This window comes from Podarcis gaigeae (genome assembly GCF_964106915.1).
Source record: "Podarcis gaigeae genome assembly, chromosome: 3".
NCBI classification, from domain to species: Eukaryota; Metazoa; Chordata; class Lepidosauria; order Squamata; family Lacertidae; genus Podarcis; species Podarcis gaigeae.
In genome coordinates this window covers 100856073-100875110 of record NC_139680.1, presented here as the reverse complement: position 1 = coordinate 100875110, position 19038 = coordinate 100856073, and the positions used below count along the sequence as shown (strand labels likewise).

Here is a 19038-nt window from a genome sequence, read left to right as displayed (position 1 = left end):
TCCTTGGGACTCTCCCCAGACCATATCCCTCACCGGCCTTTTTACACGCCTTCTTCGAGTATTTTGTGCCTGGCTGAAATGCTTGCTTGATCTCTGATAATGGCTTGCTTGCCTGAATGGAAGACAGAGGGTCTGTGTGTAGCCCTACTCTACAAGGGTAAAAGTGACATTCATTGCTCTATTCACTTTTACCTCTGGCACCACCCACCCCTAACATGTGGAGGATTGCCAAGAAGGGACTGTGGTCCTCAGACTAAAAAATGTTGCCCATTTCTGCTTTAAGATAGTTTAAAACAAGTTGTTTGGTCCTTTATACAGTGGTACCTCGGGTTAAGTACTTAATTCGTTCCGGAGGTCCGTGCTTAACCTGAAACTGTTCTTAACCTGAAGCACCACTTTAGCTAATGGGGCCTCCTGCTGCTGCCACACCGCCAGAGCATGATTTCTGTCTCTCATCCTGAAGCAAAGTTCTTAACCTGAAGCACTATTGCTGGGTTAGCGGAGTCTCTAACCTGAAGCATATGTAACCTGAAGCATATGTAACCCGAGGTACCACTGTACTTTATTGTCACCAGTTTTGTGCGTGAGTAGGTGAAGTATTGGGAGCTCAGAGCCGCAGCGTATGAAAGCGCCGCCATCTTGGAACTTCAGGTCCTGGTGAAAAGGTGACAGTACATTATATTTCAGGCCCCCGTGTTTCTTCTGTCCTCCTTACCACAATCTCTTTAGCACAAGCTGTCATAGCTTCCACTTATTACTTTGCAGCTCTTTTCTGTGTGCGTGTGTATACATATGTATATATGTACAGACAGAGTACAATAGCGTTTTTTGCAGTTTAGTGCTGCTTTGCAGGTTTTAATTCCATGTGGTAAGGGTTGAACTAGTTGACCCTTGGGTCCCTTCCAACTCAAAGATTCTATTATTCTCTGGCCAGCTTCCTTATTTCAGTGCTTTCCAAACAGAGAACTATTAGCTCTTGTTGTTTCCTACCCCTAAAACTCTTGAGGTTTGCTTCAGCTCGGAATGCTCAGCAAATGTAACACACAGGTATAGCTGTTATCTGCCCTCAAAGTGAGATTTGTTTTGTTTTGTAGGCATCTAATCTACCAAGCAAGGCTCTTTACGGTTGCAACTAAAGAGAAGGGAGAAGTTCAAGAGCAACCCCCTACAGCTATTCAAAGCAAGCAGACACAACATTTTGATTGGGCCTTGAATAAACTGGATGAATCTATCAGAAGAACTGGGCGCATTACTAAAAACCTTCTATTAAGAATATTTCATGATGTGTGCAGAACAGGTAAAGTGTTACTATTTTGCTTAACATTATATTTAACTAACATCAAGTTTTTGCTTAACAGCATGGTTTTGCCTTAAGTTTTGTTAAAATCCTTGGCAATTATTAATACATACTGTCTTTAAAATGCTTTGAAAATAGTTGTAGCATTTTTTATTTACATTATTTCTAGCAGTTGGGTGGCTGCAATATTAAATTGAGCTCCATTTACTCGGGTTACAGATGTAATTTGTGAAAACTGATTAGTTGTAGGGCACAAACATTTTAATGGTATTCCTGTTTTAACTAGCATTGACAGTAAGTACTAAGTTGCATGTGACATGTTTATATAAGAGTGCTTAACCTGGATGCTTTTATTTTGGAAAAAAAAGCAGCCGCAGGTCTCCAGTCTGAAATGTGCTCCTGATCTGGATTGGGGGGCCCATGCTGGCTTTCTGCTTGCTCTTCTCCAAAATAAAAGCAGGTGGCTTATGCACATTTGTATAAACGTGGAGAAAGGCTCCATTGCTCAGTGGCAGAGCACATGCCTTGCAAGCAAAGATTCCTCCCTAAAATTCTGGAGAGCTGCTGGTTGTTACTGACAATCATGAGGTATAAGTCAAGCTCGCTCCCTGCCCTCATGAAGCCCTATTATAATCCTCCTCTTGTGCCTTAGCAGGATCCATTTAACGACAAGCTCATCCTGCATTTTAAGCATATTCCCTGCAGAAGCAGGAACAAAGAGCCAGCAACAGGCCAGTAAGATGCCTACAGTTGAATAGCCTCAGCTGTAATGGAATTGCCCTCCAAGAAGCAGTGCCCTCTGAATGGCAGTAGCACATGATGTACGGAGATACCCTGCTCTCCATGAATATAGGGTTGCACCATTGCTCATCACTCACTTTGCTTATACTGGCCTCAGACCAACTCCGTAGCAGGTGTGGTTGAAGCTTGCTGTGCCACCACACCCCCATTGTCATATAACGAGAGGGAGGGGGCAGGGCTGCACGGCTGCTCTGGTGGGAGCCCCAGATTGGTTCTGCCCATCCACGTGCCCAGCCCCAATCTTGCCACTTCACTGTTCCATAAGCTGCAGTGAAGTCGCACCACCCCACCAGATTTCCTGCTCTTAAAACACAGGCAACAATTTGCACGTAAAGACCGGCAGGCCTAAGTGGGGCTGTGCACAACAAAAGGTGTATCCAGTCACGGTGAGGCCTGTGGTGGTGGTACAGATACACGTGTGACAGCTACACGAATGGATGGCCATTTCAGTGCATAGATCTCCCTTACTTGATCAGGTCAAGCAACTCTTGGAGTGTACATTGCTTGTTTTCTTAGCTCTTTTAAGACATAAACAGTGGAAAAAGAAAAATTAACAGGGTCAATATAAGTGGATATTAGCTACATGGATCCAACCAAGTTTCTAAACCATAGCAGAATTTCTGTTTTTGTACCCAAAGTGTACATAGCTGTGGCTTGTTTATCAGGGTATCTACAGTGCACCATTCCTGGGGGTTGAAAAACCAAGTTGTGCTAACCCTAATTGTAATCATTCATCCACTTATTTGGTTGCCACAACTCCAGTTGTTGATGGACCATTTGGTGACTGGTTTTTGCCCCAAATTATCTATGAATTTCAGAGATCTCAGAAGGGGGGACATAAGCTCTTCCTAGGCTTTTCCTAATGGCAGAATTGGCAAGAGCATTGGGTAAGAGCAGGCTTCCTCAAACTAGGCCCTCCAGATGTTTTTCAGACTACGGTTCCCATCGTCCCTGACCACTGGTCCTGCTAGCTAGGGATCATGGGAGTTGTAGGCCAAAAACATCTGGAGGGCTGAGTTTGAGGAAGCCTGGGTGAGAGTCTTCTCTCACACCTTATTCCTTGGTTTGGCAAATCTCTTCTCTTATCTCATGCTTTGGAAAACAAAAGAGTCTTCATTGCTGCTGCTCCTTTCCCCAGCTTCTAGTGTGAGACGAGAGAAATTTCTTTGCAAGGATTGGGTGGCCAGTGGCAACTAGAAATGATGGCTTAAAGCTAAGCGAAGCGAAAAGTTATATACTGCTTTGCATCAAATGTTATGGAGCCTAATTTATTCTTCTTGCACGTGTATTCAGTCAGCAGATAATAGTGAGCTACTCTTTTGAGGTTACAGGCTGATTAGGCAGTATGTATAGAAAGTGTATTATTTCCTAGCGTAAAGCTTTCATTGGGGAAAACTTTTTAGAAGTACCTGAGCAGTTCCCTGTAAAAGTGGGATCAGTAGCTTGTTTCTTTCTAAATTGAAATAAAGAACATAGGTGTTGTTTTAGTTGTTTAGCTTACATGAAAGGGGCACTGATTTCCCCCGCCCCCCACTGTGCTCCCAGTGAAGAGCAGAAGCTCAGTATATATATTCTGCATAAACAGAGATCAACTTCAATCATTAATTTATGTGATTACGGTCATTTCTGTGCTGCTTATTGCATCACTTCATTCTGGCAGTTAGGTTGCTTAAAACACATTTTTTGGGTCACCTTCTCTTCTGTTCTCAAATCTGATGCATAATTTGGCTTTCTTTGGGGTGCTATCTGTGAGCATTTTTAGAAGAACAGTTACAAAAAATAATTCCTGAGAAATGTGACACTGTGCACCCATGTGTTACTAAATCCTTCATAAATATGCTACAAACGTATTGAGTTGTTCCAGGAACGAGTGTCTGCATATACACATTGGCACTTGAATACTACAAACTATAGGCAAAACAGGCTCAGCTGCATATATATAGCACTAGAGCACACTTTATGTATATATGTAGTGGCCATACTATCAGAATTTTGGTTGTAAGCTGACTTTTTGCCTGCACATATTTGCACTGCAGGACTAGTTGCTCCATTTAAAGTATACCATCTGGGACGTTTACTGTAAGTCAAATTCTTCAACAATAGTTTGAGACACATCAGGAAAACATGGTGGCTAACACCCTACATTAGTCATAACCCTTTGAAATTAATGGACGTGGCTAACTTAGGTACATTAATTTTGGAGGGTCTATTCTGAGTAAAAGTTGGATACAACCCAATGCCTCTAGTTTTACTATCCTAGAAAATATATATAAAAAATTAAATAAATAAAAATTGTCCAGTAGCACCTTAGAGACCAACTAAGTTTGTTCTTGGTATAAGCTATCATGTGCTGGTATCTGAAGAAGTGTGCATGCACATGAAAGCTTATACCAAGAACAAACTTAGTTGGTCTCTTAAAGTGCTACTGGACACACACACATACACATACACATACACATACACATATATGTGCTGCATCAGACCAACACGGCTACCTACCTGTATCCTAGAAAATGTTACTAAATGCATGCATGTTCAAATACTTTCCCAGGTGGTATGTCTAAGCAGCAGTTCTAAATTAAATTGAACTGGGAAGCGAGCCCCATTGAACACTGGGGGGCTTATGTCTGAGTAGATACACATAGGATTGAGTTCTTAATTCCCCCATGTTGCAAAGCTTGACCTGCAGCTCCTTTTCTGTTGTCAGATGTCACAGAACAGTGTGGATATGCTTTCTAAACTTTTCAAAGCTATGCATAGTCCCCCCCCCTCCCCTTTTAAAAGATTTTAATGTCTTCATGCCTTCTAAGTTACGTAGTGATTGTTCATGTTGCAGTTTCATGTATCTTGTTCTAATTTAGGATACCCAAGTAGTAACCAGGCCCTACTGTTGTTGAGAACCTGTGGTTCATTATTGCCTGAGCATCATCCAGCTGAAAGAACAGAACTTGCCCATACCATATGGACCCAGTTGAAAGGACTAGGTATTCTTTTTCTTAAATAAGCTATATGAATGTTATTTTAGCATGTGCTTTATTTTTTTCTGGTGTAAAAATTAATGGAATTAAAATACTGTTAGATGCTAAATGTGTAGCTGACATTCTTTAAATACTTGCAGATACAACTCTAGGAAATCTGTTTTTAGATTCCAAGAGCTATACTGACATCTAGAGGTGTTAATATTAAAACCAAGCTTTGTTTTTGTGCAATGAAGTCAGTTAAGTTGTTGCTTAACATTTTTGAGAGAGAGACTTTAGTTTAATATTGCTACTTTTTGCATTGCTAAACAATTATCCACAATTCTGTTCAATATCCCAATTGCTCCCGCTGGTAATAGTTCTTAGAGCTTTGGTTTGTGAGTAGATATTACATAGTGGTTGTGTTAAATACCAGACTTGGCTTAAACATAATGTCAAACAGTAGTTGGATGCTACCTGAACAATATTTATGCTTACATAGACCTTCCCCCACCATGGCTTGGATTTCCTGTTAATACACATAGCTGCAAACCATAGTCACAAATGGGAGTATAGAAGGAGGGTTGAGAATATTATGTCTGAACTGACCTTAATAATATCCATACTTCCTCAGTGTATGGACTTAAGATGCGCTGTGTTGCAAACATGTGTTTAACGTTTGTTTCAGGCATTGCATTACAAAGGTACACTCTGTTTAGTGGACTTTGAAATATAGCTTCACACGCTTTCAGAAGTTGTGTGTTCTTATCTATGCCTAAATATGTTGCTATGATAGTATTTGCATTGAATTATTTTATTGTATTGAACTTCTTAATGTACAGAATTTTAATTTTTCTTTATAATCTCTTGTCAAGGTGTTGTGTATGATGTAAGCCATTACAATGCTTTGCTAAAGGTCTACCTTCAGAATGGGCACACATTCTCTCCAACTGAATTCTTAACAAAAATGGAAGAAGCTAATGTTCAGCCCAATCGAGTATGTACTTCTTTCCTAAAGGCATTTTTTTGGCCAACTTTTAACTCGCCACCCCACCACTCATTAAATAGCAAGTCTTATTTTTGTCATCTTTTTTGCAGGTCACTTACCAGCGGCTGATTGCTGCCTATTGCAGCAAGGGTGATATTGATGGTGCTAGGTAAGGGTTTGCATAAATGGACCTAAATATTTTACAGCTAAAATGCATCTTACAGCATAGTCCTTTACATGCTTACCCAGAAGTCTCATTGAGTTCAGTGCATTTACTCCTAGATAAGTATGTATAGCAGGAGTGGGGAATCACTGGCTTTTAGGCATTATTAGCCAAGGAGGGGCACAAGGTCTCCCCATTTGATCTGCCTGGCCATTTTGTCCAAGCTCTGCCCACCTGCCAATCATCTGGCACCTAATATGTCAGTGTGGACAAGTAAAAAGGTGACTGGGCTCAGAGAGGCTTTTGAAGGGCTGACAATCATCTCATTCTTGGGACTTCAAAGCCCTATATCACCTGATGTCATAGTGACATTAGATGATTGAGAAGTGAGCAGTCCTGCTTGCCTGTAAGATTTGGGCCACTGGGAGTAAGGAAGGCAAAGATTTGGCTAGATCCAGTTCTCCATCTCTGGTGTATACGATTTCAGTGCTGATATTTTTAAACATGAAATAAAATTTAACAAAGAAACAAATTTCACTGATTGAATAATGAAAGCCCATTGAAAATACAAAAGGGATAACCTTATCCAAAGAAACAATACTTGGCTATGGTTATTTTCAAACAAGCCAGCTGAATATTGCGACTTCTGAAACTGGCTTGTTGAAACTAACCATTGTTAATGTTGACCACACTTTTTGGTTCTGAACAATGGCTAGTATGCAACATTATTCATGTGAATGCAGCCACTGTATGCAAGAGAAGAATTGGGATTTGTATAACTTGAAAGGAACAAGGTACAAGAAAAAAATACCTAGCCAGTGGAGAAAGCATGGATGTGTTTTTATGCTGCACAGTACTAATTTAATCAGGAATTTCCTTTTTAGGTTAAAAGAGGAATATATAACAGAAGATAGGGTTAGGAGCAATGAACTTACACTGTTTTTCCAGAATATGTTTTAAAATATTGGATTAATTGTCTTTTTGCATTTAAAATGGTAATCTCAAGGTCTTAGCTAACTCAGTATTACAAGACTTAAATGATACCTTATTTTGTTTTACTTCAGCATATAGTCTTCAGTATAAAGTACATTTGTTTTACTTGCATTTTCCAAAGAAAAACATAGCTGACTTAGTTCTTCATCTTGCAGCAAGATTCTTGGTTTTATGAAAAGCAAGGAGCTCCCAATCACAGAGTCTGTATTCAGCGCACTTGTGACTGGCCATGCGAGATCCGGGTAATTTATAGTTCTTACTCTTCTCCTGCTTAAATTGCTACTTTGTCTGAGTTAAAGTGAATGCATTTTCTAATTTTTGAATTGTTACAAATAGTTACACCCTTCATATCATACCCAGTTACCTGACAGAGATCTTATGTGTGCATAATGATGGGTGCAGGTATCTCTTGAAAATAAAAAGGCCCCCCCCCCACCAGGTGGCTGTTTGCATGGGACAGTTTCAAAATTTGTAACTTTGACTGGTTTTCTGATGCATATGCTAAAGGGCCAAAGTACATGTAAAAATGAACTTAAGTGTATCTCATTAAATTGCATGAAAATTTTTAGACTTGCACATAGCAGCTGAAAGGGGGTGGAGGTGGCAGGTACAGCCCCTTTGGTCGTACTTGCCCCCTTCCTTCATAAAAGCAACAAAACAAGGCAGGAAGCCACAACTAACTGTAGTTTCCTGTTTTGTACAGACTGGGAAATTGTGCAGGATTTGGAAGCCATATGAACTATTGCTTCCTATTTTGCCTGGTTTGGTTTAGAAACCAATAGCCATAGCTTCCCAGTTCCCAGGAAGCTCTGGTTAACTGCAGATTACCAGTTTTGCCACTTGAAGAAGGGGAGTAGAGAACAATGGATCAATGGGGTTGTATTATTAAGCCAAGATTTGATTGTGCTAATGTAGCCACGCAGGTGAGCCAGCCTTGATGAATTTCGCCCTTCCACTGATGATCCTTATTGGGACTTGCCAAAGATTGCAGATGTTCTGTCTGTTCCCGTCCTATATTTCATTCATTACTTTTCCCACAGCTGTTTAATTGAATAAAGAACTCATTGTTGATAAATTGTGACACCCCCCCAATAGGCTCAAGTCTTAATACCAACCACAACCGGTTTATAGCATTGTATTTGCCACTATATTAAAAAATATATATTTTTTTAAACACTTCACAGGGATATGGAGAATGCTGAAAATATCCTTTCTGTGATGAGAGATGCTGGCATTGAACCTGGTCCAGACACTTACGTTGCACTATTGAATGCATACGCTGAGAAAGGTGACATGAGCAAAATTGAAGAGGTAATACACACCGTTGGCAAAGCTGTAGCTCTGTCCAGAAAAGATTTTATAATGGCCATTACTTTTCATTCATGCCTTTTCCCAAATGGCTAGTAGCTAATTCTATAGGAAGTGTAATACAGTGGTACCTCAGGTTACATATGCTTCAGGTTACAGACTCTGTTCACCCAGAAATAGTACCTCGGGTCAAGAACTTTGCTTCAGGATGAGAACAGAAATCGTGCTCCGGTGGCGTGGCAGCAGCAGGAGGCCCCATTAGCTAAAGTGGTTCTTCAGGTTAAGAACAGTTTCAGGTTAAGAACGGACCTCCAGAACAAATTAAGTACTTAACCCGAGGTACCACTGTATGTTGAAATTGTGCAGCAACTGGTATTCTTTGGTAAGCAGAGAAGGTAGTGGCTTACTCAAAGCTGCCTAGTCAATTTGTCTGTTTGCATACACTGAGTAATGCTGTTAATTGTCCCCTATGTAAATGAGCCCCGCTTAGTATCTACAAGAAATCAAGAATATAGCATGTTTGGTGAAGCACATCTTTTGAAGACAACAGGCATTTTCAGTTGAACAAATTTTATGTGATTGACCAGTTTGTTGTTGCTTTTTCTGCTTTTATATTTTTCTGGTGCTTGTGATTTTACATTTGCTGCCCACATCTGTTTTCTATGTGAGTTAGTGGTATGTATTTTTACAAAATATTTTTTTAAAAGAAAATCGAAAGAGTTCCACAACTGACACACTTGGGCATTTCATTACACCACTTTTTAGTAACCACACCCTACCGGCAGTGGATTCCCAAAAACTGTGGAGATCTACCTATACTTAATACTTTGGTGTGTCTGTCTTTTGACACCTGTGGATCATCTAAGATATCCAAACATTAATTGAGATCAGTGTTGGAAAAAGACAGTTGTGCTGAAGATGTGAGTTGGATTATACTCATCATGGGATAAAAAGTGTTGTTTATTAGCCAGGGCTTCAATGCAGTTAAACTGAACACCTTGACAGTTTAAACCTCTTTCTCTCCACCTGCAATGGATTTAATGATGACTACAATGCTTTCAATCTAAAAGGTCTTAAGTTTAGCAGAACTGTGCTTTCTGCTGTTTTTCTTAAGCCACAAAAATCAATACTCTGCAGTCTACTACAAGGTCATATATTTCAGAACTAACGCTGATACTTAATGGCTTTTTCTCTAGAGTGGTCCCTTAACATTCAGAGACACAATTGTGTCATGCGTAACACGGCACCCAGTTTCATTTGGCTGATTAATGCCTGGAATCTCCTGAATTTGGAAAATCAGTTTTGAGAATGAATGCAATGCTACTGGAGCATACTTGCACATTGAAAAGGCAGTTCCAGCACAATATTTTGGTTCCACTGAATGGTTTTTGGAATCATTTTGCAGATATTGGCATAGTATATTCTCAACTATCCCATGAAGTAGATCCATCCTTGATCTTTTGGGCATTGTGTTATGACTAAACACCTTAACGTACAACACATCCACAGAAGTCAATCTAGATGCCCTCTTTGTGGAAGCGCCATAGGTCAGTGGCAGAACATTTGCTTCACATGCAGAAAGTTCCAGACTCAATGCCCGCCATCTCCACTGAGCCACCGCTAGGCATTGTAGACAGTACTGAGCTAAGTACAAGATGGCTTCCTGCGTTCTTTCCATGTAGATGAAAGTGTTACATTGTGGCAATAAAACTGATGGTAATAAAAAAGATTAATACAGATCAATATTTGCTTTCGTAGATTTTCACGGGTACAGGAATGCAGGTTTTGGTGTCCTCGGGTGTCTTCCCGTGTAAAAGTTGGGGTGTCTAGGCGACGTTTCGACGAGGTCTCACTCGTCATCTTCAGGCTGGTGCTTTCGGCTTCTTGTTACTGGAACAGAGCGGGATCTCAATGTTTGAGTTCCTATAAATACTGTAGAGGGGGTGTGGTGTCTAGCCTCCAATGTTCTGGGCAGAGAGGAAGTTCCCAGGCTAGTGTGCCTTTTCTTCTTTTGTTCCTTAATTACTTGAGAGATACCTTGAGTGATTTCTTGAGTGATATCCTGAGTACCACTTAGGTGGGTCATTAGGTGTGGATTAGTTGCTAAAGTCTTTGTGTCTTGACCTCTTGAACTTTGCCAATATCCTCAGAAACCCCAAGGATAAAATCCAGTTGGAAAACCAAGGGATCTATGAAATACCCTGCAAAGTCTGCCCAGCCACGTACATTGGACAAACAAACAGACGAATAAATGCACGTATCGCAGAACACAAGAATGCCGTCAAAAAAGAAGAAAAAACTTCCTCTCTTTTCCAACACATGAAAGAAACAGGACACGAAATTAATTTTGCAGATTCCAAATTGCTCTTTAACACGGAACATCACCACAAGAGAATAATCATGGAAGCCATCGAGATAGAGAAACACCCTCACAACATGAACAAGCGTGACGACACATCCCGCTTGCCAGACATCTGGAAATTAGCCCTCCCCACAAAAACTGACACCAGATCCAGAGGCACACAGAACGCCAACACCAATCAACCACACCAGACCCAAACCCAGACCCTCTCCACAGATGAATTACTGACACCATCCAGTAGCCAATCCATGGTGGCACCTCCGGATGCTGCACCCCCCTGCAATCCCTACACAGATCTGGCTGACACAAGCCACAAAACCACAGCTCGCCCCTATACACGAAGCCAAGCCAAAGCACAACTAAGTGCAATACAGCCATCTTCTCAGGAAAACTCTTCACAAAGTTCAAGAGGTCAAGACACAAAGACTTTAGCAACTAATCCACACCTAATGACCCACCTAAGTGGTACTCAGGATATCACTCAAGAAATCACTCAAGGTATCTCTCAAGTAATTAAGGAACAAAAGAAGAAAAGGCACACTAGCCTGGGAACTTCCTCTCTGCCCAGAACATTGGAGGCTAGACACCACACCCCCTCTACAGTATTTATAGGAACTCAAACATTGAGATCCCGCTCTGTTCCAGTAACAAGAAGCCGAAAGCACCAGCCTGAAGATGACGAGTGAGACCTCGTCGAAACGTCGCCTAGACACCCCAACTTTTACACGGGAAGACACCCGAGGACACCAAAACCTGCAGATCAATATTTATATCTATATTTAGTTTCCTATTACATTGTTTCTCCTTGCTCTTGCAGATCCTGGGCAGCATTGAAAAAAGTGATGCCTACCTTTTGGACAAGGACTTAATGGACATCATTTTTACTCTTGCCAAGGCTGGACATCCTCAGCATGTACAAAACATTTTGGAGAAGATGAGACATGATAGGGGATACATCCCAGGTAATATTTTTGAAAGATACCGACAAATCTGATTTGCTTATTGGCACTAGCCTTTACTCTTCAAAAAAGGAGATTAATGAAAATGCATGGTTATTTCTTATTTAGTTAACCAGTGCATCCATTTGGGTAGCTCAGGATAGTAGCTGTGAAAGAGAGATGTACATAAAATGTCTCTCTTAAATAGAATTGTAAAATGATACAAAGTATTTTTATAATCATGTCTAATTGGAGGTTATTCTGACTTGATTTTACACAGTCTTGGTGATATTAATCTAGACTTAGCTCAGTTGATTAGAGCATGGTACTTCTTTACGAATTGGTAGTTCTCAGTATGGCACATGAGCAGATATAGTTAAAGATTACATGGATATAGCTACTGACTTTAAAAATGGCCACAAGCATCCTTACTCATTGAGCAGTGAAAGCTAGAAGCAGCATTGAGTGATAAACTTGTAGATCTGTAGAGTAGTTATTCTTTGGAACTTTAGTTAATTTCAATGGCGTTTATACATGGCTTCTTCTAGAGTTGCATTGAAATATATCCACAATGCTTGGTAAGTAGTACATTGTAATTTATCAATACATTGTTAAGCACAGCTATTGGCCATAATACCTTTATAACTGGACCATAATGTTTGCTTTGCTTATTATGCTATCATTTTCCATATAATGTGTAAATTGAGTGCTTAAAAATAAATGGTGTACTACTTCTGTACATTAATGTATTGGTTCCCCCCCCCGACTCTTCCTAATCGTATTTGGTTTCTCCCCTCACCCCCCCCCCATGCTGTACTTAACTACCTAGATGCAATGAATCTCTGTCTGAGTTTACTAACACACGGCTTAGAAGATACAGCTTTTCAAGTACTGAAGACATTCCCTTCAGGATTGTCAGATTCCCAGAACGAAGGCAGCATAGACCGTGGCAACTTCTTCTTACGGCATTGTGCAAATTTGAACATGGTAAGTGAAGTCCTACACAGGACCCTTAAAGCAGGGGAGGGAGACCCTTTGACATATTGCTGGACTCCAGCTCTTGTAACACCTGACCTTTGGCCATGCTGTTCGGGACTGATGGGAGTTGGAGTCCAGCAGCTTCTGGGGGTTCATATTTTCATCACCCCTGCTTTAAATCAATACTTTTTTCTTAAGCAAACTGATCACTCGCAAAGTCTGCTCCTTTCCCTTTTTCAAAGCTGTATTCTTTTCCTCATATGTCTCTCCCCATTCCACCCTACGAATCCTATTCTGATATCTACATCTTTACCCAGAAGCAAGAAATGCTTTCCCTTGTCTTCATACATGGCCTTTGTTCCACTTTGTATTCCTGGTCAAGTTCCCCAGCTGGAATTGGTCAGTTCCTCCTTGCAAGTAAGCCCACCCCTCCCTATTGATCACTAGCTTCCTTGTGTTGCCTTTGCCACCCTTATTATGCCTTGCTTCCTCACTGCTGGCATGCGGTTACATGAGCGACTCTGCTACTCTGATCGCTGCTGAGTCAGTATGTGTTGGATGCATGGATTAATTCATAAACATAAGAATTTAAGAAGATCAGACTAAAGGCCTATCTAGACCAGCACCTTGTCACCCACGGTGGACAACAAGGTGCCCAAGGGAAGCCCACAAGCCGTATGTGAACGCAGTAGTGTGTTTGCCTTCCCAGTCAAAGCCAGCACTCTCTTGTTTCTCAAGAATATTTGAAGTACAGTGGACCCTTTAGTTACATACTGCTTTGGATACGTAAGTTTCGGGTTACGAACGCGGCAAACCTGGAAGTGTATACTTCCGGTTTTCGCCACGTGTGCTGAAGCAGCACCTCTGCCTACAGACTTTTCGGGTTGCGGATGGACCCCTAGAACGAATTTAATTCATATCCGGAGGGTCCACTGTACTCATTCACTTAACTGTGCTGAATATTTCCAGTTGAACAGTGAAATTCTTAAACCTTCCATTTCCTTACAGCCAGTGGCTAAACTGAAACAGTTCTGCAGTGACATGAAAGAAAACGGCATTCACGCTGCTCCCCTGCAGATGACTCTGTTGTGTGCGTTGGAGTTAAAGAAAACCGGTACTTTTTCTTATTGTTTGCCTCAGTTAATTTTTTTTACTGCTTAACCCTGTTACAACCCCACTTATTGACTCTTTGACTTTTTTGATCTTTTCAGCTTTGGCTATTGATCTAATGAAGGCCATCAAAGAAGAAGGCGAACCTGTCAGACCTCACTACTTTTGGCCATTGCTGGTTCACCACCAGAAAGAGAAAAATGTTCAAGGTTAGCATTTTAAAAATCAAACCTTAGTTTACTGTGCATGTGAACTTGTAACACGCAGCCCTGTAGCCCAAATGGGTTTGTGCACGAGATACAGAATAATGTTGCAGTACAGGCAGCCCTGCTAAGGCACTATTGTCCTATTGGTGTGGTGATGTACATTGCAACAATTTCTTTGTCATTACTTTTTCCAGTTTTTTTTTTATTGCCACTGGTAACCATCTTAAATTTAGAACTCTTCAAGGAGTTTTGATTGTTTTAGCTTGACTGTAGCAAAAGTATTTGGTTTGTTACTATTTCCTTAGCTGTTTCTCTCTTAATATATCTTCTGCTCACCAAAATCTAAGGAAGCTTTTAAAAGTCGGGCCACATTGTGGAACCCTTGTTTTAAAGATAGAGAAATGATTTCTTTCTCTTTTTTTGGACAAGCTTTGCTCATTCCTATGCAGTGATAAGTTAAATGTGAGCTTAGTTACAATAATGAAAGCACAAAAACCTCCATTGTTGAATGATCATGACCTGACAGCACACTGATTGAAGGACTGAAATGTTCAATCTGTGGGATTCTTAAGTAGGTTTAAGCATTTAGCACACACTTTCCCCTGTTACACATGGGGATGTCTATAGGATATGAATAAGAATTGAACAAATATTAAATTTTAAAGTACAATATCTAATTCTTTGGTTTGCATTATTGGTAATTCAGAAAGAGTGGTCTGATAAAAAGATGCTTTTAACAGAAGTACTTTCCCCTTGGGGAAATTAAAAACTGTCTTTTTCATCTTATCTCACAGTATAATGTGCTTTAGAATGAGATGCAGAGTTGTTAGTGTGACATTGGGTGACAAACAAAATGCACAAACAAAAAAAAAGTGCTTTTAGCAGGCAGTTTGTATTGCAATTTTATTTTAAATATACAGTCACATCCCAGTTTAGAAGAAATGCTGTAACAAGTATTCCCTAATTGTTTCTGGCTATAAAAGTGTGTCAAGCCTTTTAGAAAAACCTTTATAAAACAATATTCTGTTCTTGTTAACTCCTTAGGTCCCTGAAGGCACTTAAAAGTACTGGGCAAATTGCTCCCCAGCATAGCATTTGAATCCCAGCATGTTGCAAATACATTGTAAATACTCAGAGTTTCAGCATTGGCTTAAGTTCTCTTCCATCCACAAATAAATGGGTGAAAAGGAACGCATACATGTGGCCATATTCATCCAGTAAAATATTTTATTGCATACCTGAACAATTTGCTCTGCTTTTATGCAGTGGTCAGAAGGTGTAACAGTTGATGGTAACGGCAAATGAGAAGTGAGGTTTGTGACATCAAATGATACTGAATCTTCACTTCAGAAGTCTAGCAGTGCCACAAACCCCTAAGAAGCATCAGTTTAAAAACAGCAGCAAGGAGAAATGTGTAGGTGTCTTTGGCCACATAAAGGAAAATCTTTTCTAAATTTGTACTTCAGCATTTCAAGAAGCTCTGGCTGCATGTACGAAGAGCATTCTCTGTTCTTGTAGCCATCCAGTCTCCCTTTACATTGTGCTATCTTCAGCATGAAGTTATCAGCGCGAATGCTCTTTTCTTCAGACAGATTTAATTCATATTCTTTCTTGCATATTGCTACGTTCATGATGCAGTTTTAACTGTGAGAGATCACAGGAATTGGAAGAATCAAATTCAACTAGTAAAATGGAAAACTGATGCATCTGGGGAGAAGAGCACAATATAAATAAATGTTATTTCATAAAGATAGAGGGAAAAAAGTAATGCTGCATTAAGATTTCACTTGATGGTGTCTAGTAAGTGGGCAGACTTTCAGTGTATTATGTAAACAAAATGTTATTTGAGAGGCTAGTTTTTGGTAGTTCATATGCAGTTCTATTTTGGATTTCAAGGATGAAGCAGATAATATTTATTGTGGTGAACTTCCTTAAAAACTCTTAACAACAGTGACACGTGTTTAATCTACAGATTTCCCTACAATTTTCTGCCATTTCTGCCATTTTTGTTTTTACATGAATACTTTAGAAGCATGGTTTTAAGAGAGCTTGCCAGAAGAATACTCCACATAGCTTTGTAGCCTATTGCAGATAGAAACTAGTTGATAATAGTTTGGAAAGTTCTCCATTCTTAGCTGTTTGTTTTCAGTTTCTAAGACATCTTCAATTTCAGCAAGATCCTGAACTTTGATTACCAAGGTAATCAATTTCTTGCACATGAATGTTTCTTTTGTACCAATGGATTCAGATGAATTGAGAGACTTACACCTTTTGAGGCTTTGTGCTGAAATACCTACTCAGCCATAAACTCACTGAACCAGTTTGCATTAACTGCAAAAGGATGATTGGTCTTACCTGAAGTGTAGATTTGATAGGTTCTGGGGACTAGCTCTATGATATTCTCTGTAAAGAAGTAGAAATGAAGTACTGTTGAAGGAAAAAACACTTAGGTGACAGAGAGAGCTGGGAGAAAATGACCTGATCCGTCAGGCAGGAGGGGCAAAAACTGAAGGGGACGGCACCTGCCTCCCAGAGTTCTTTGCTCTCCTGCCTCCATCACGTGACGAGGGTCATAACCCAACCCATTCGGGTCCTCAGTAACCATAACAAATCCATAGTTCAGCTGTCCTTATGCACATTGCCTTCCTCCCTGACTTCCTTCTCTGGACAACTATAGTTAGTCATTACATCTGAATTGGCAAGCTGTGGTTTGAACTTCTTCTCTGTACTAGAATTGGAAACCACAGTTTGATGTGAGTTGCCTATTCCGGTTTGCAGGGAAAGTGAAGAATCATAATTGGAAAGAGGAGGGGAAGCTCAGAAACCACGTGCATGGCATCTCCTTGGCTCTGTTACTAGACCTCATTCCTAGATTTTGAGCTGTCAACCTGATATAAATAATGACTGTGTGCTATGAAGCTGTTGTGAGGACAGAAAGGTTAAAGATGAGAACGCATATGCAAATTAAGGTAGTGATTAAACCGTTTACATTATTGTTAATCGCATCTCCTCAAAGAGAATTGCCCAGAAAAATCAGTCACATGTTGTGCCATGAGTTTCCCACATTTCAGGGAAGCTTATGCAGAATAAATTTCTGGCGGGCATGCTTCTTTGGTCTGTTACATTTGTGCATCGCATTTCTTGGGAAGAATGCACATACTGGTTATGCAGAATGGTTGGTGTGTTTGTAATGGACATGCTTTCTATAGTAGATTGCTACATCCCACAAGGTAAGAAGCTTCTTTCTTTCCAGTCAGTCAACAAAATCAAGAAACCAGATATGGACATCATTTGTAAACGTTTGCAAATTTAGTAAAGACATGAGGGATGTGAAGTTCCCAAGCAATCATCTCTACCAGTGGTATAAATTCAAGACATCTCTGAAGGTGTGACATCCCTTTCTCTAGTGGCACTAATGGCATAAAGGATATTCCTGAACTTGTTGGATCCACTGACAGATACTGCTACATCCTCATTCACTGGTTAAAGCAAAATTCCGGATCCACTGCTAAAATATTCTCCCCCCCCCTCAGCAGCATTCCTTCATTATATATCAACACATGTTCAAACACATGTGAGCATATGTGTCTCTCTGTTTGCATTCTGATGCATTCTGTGTCTCTGTTTCCTGATCAGTCTTGACACAGATTTGACTAAGACAGTGCTAGAGCTATCCTGGCTTATGCATGATGCTAAGAATGTTTTTGTGTGTGTGCGTGCTTTGTAATGGTAAGATATTCACAGGTCATTGCAGTCACTGTTGCATTTGAAATGGATTGCTCGTTCTACACATTTAGCCTGTGTCAAAAAGTGTTCTGCAGTTGGAAAGCTAGCAAAGCAAGGTGTGGGTTAGGGTAAAACCTTCCTCCTGATATGCTAGTTGGTACTCTTGGTGAATGGTAGAGCAATAAAAAATATATGAAATAGTTTGTCTGTATCTTTGTAGGGTGCAGACCACACTGCTACCTTATTCTGCTGCTTAGGTTGACAAAGCTCAGATTAGGTAGAATGAAGTGATAGAATATCAGATTGTACTGTGTTTTGAATGTCTCTACCCCCTACAAAGAAGATGAGCTCATCAGAGAGGAAGAATTTTGTGTAGTCTTTCCCCTGATATACTAGTTTATTATATTCAGGCAGTTTCTATCTGGGGAAACATTCAAAACTGTCACCTGACCTCTTACCTGTAGTATGCTGCTAAAGAGGCAGTACTATCTATATTGGATAAACTAACCTAGATATGCCCAATAAACAGCAAGTATGTTTACTGATTCAAATTTGCACTGGCCATCTGCCTTTTAATTGATTAATGCATTTATCAAATTTTCATTTAGCAAAGCCTCAATATGGGTGTGCTTTGTGATATTAACTCAGTTTGCACATGCCGGTAAGCCATGATTTACGGCAGCATACCGTAACAAGCTACCATAAGGCTTGCGTTAGAAGGAGGACTTTGGCAGAATTCGTTTTCACTCTTCATGAAAGCTGGGCTGTCTTTGAATACAAACCAGAGATTGTAGTTTAAACAAGCCAGATTTATAACCCATAGTTTGAACCGCTTTGTGGTCTTTCTACAAGCAAGTGGTATATAAAGTTTATGAAATAATAAATAAATAATAAATAAGTTTGTTTGTCGGGAAAGTAACTAGGGTTTGTTTTAAGCCACAACCTGTGATTCATACAGAACGCTGCCAAAGTTCTCCTCCCTGCTATACAGCTGGAAGAGAGCAAAAGCCCCAAGAGCCCATAGCAGCTCTTTTCTGCTTGAGCTTACAACACTAAACTATGGTTTAGTGTTACGTGTGAATGCAGCCAGTCAGTGAATGATAAGGTAGCAAAATGTAGTATGCCCTTTACTCTCAGACTACTGGTTTAAACCAGCCCCGTCAGTTAATCAGATAGTTCAGTAGTGTGCACTGGTTTAAAGCCCTGAGCCT

At 40.2% G+C, this 19038-nt stretch overlaps 1 protein-coding gene across 1 annotated transcript in view; it reads left to right on the top strand.

The window, feature by feature from the left end:
- Window positions 1-19038, top strand: part of LRPPRC (leucine rich pentatricopeptide repeat containing) — a 112306-nt gene that overhangs the window by 8070 nt on the left and 85198 nt on the right. Inside the window, exons 2-11 of the mRNA XM_083733065.1 lie at window positions 1095-1297; window positions 4960-5082; window positions 5931-6052; window positions 6154-6212; window positions 7355-7441; window positions 8384-8510; window positions 11687-11831; window positions 12637-12794; window positions 13794-13899; window positions 13997-14104. Coding sequence (XP_083589191.1) covers window positions 1095-1297; window positions 4960-5082; window positions 5931-6052; window positions 6154-6212; window positions 7355-7441; window positions 8384-8510; window positions 11687-11831; window positions 12637-12794; window positions 13794-13899; window positions 13997-14104 — 1238 coding nt within the window. The remainder of the gene's footprint in view (window positions 1-1094; window positions 1298-4959; window positions 5083-5930; window positions 6053-6153; window positions 6213-7354; window positions 7442-8383; window positions 8511-11686; window positions 11832-12636; window positions 12795-13793; window positions 13900-13996; window positions 14105-19038) is intronic.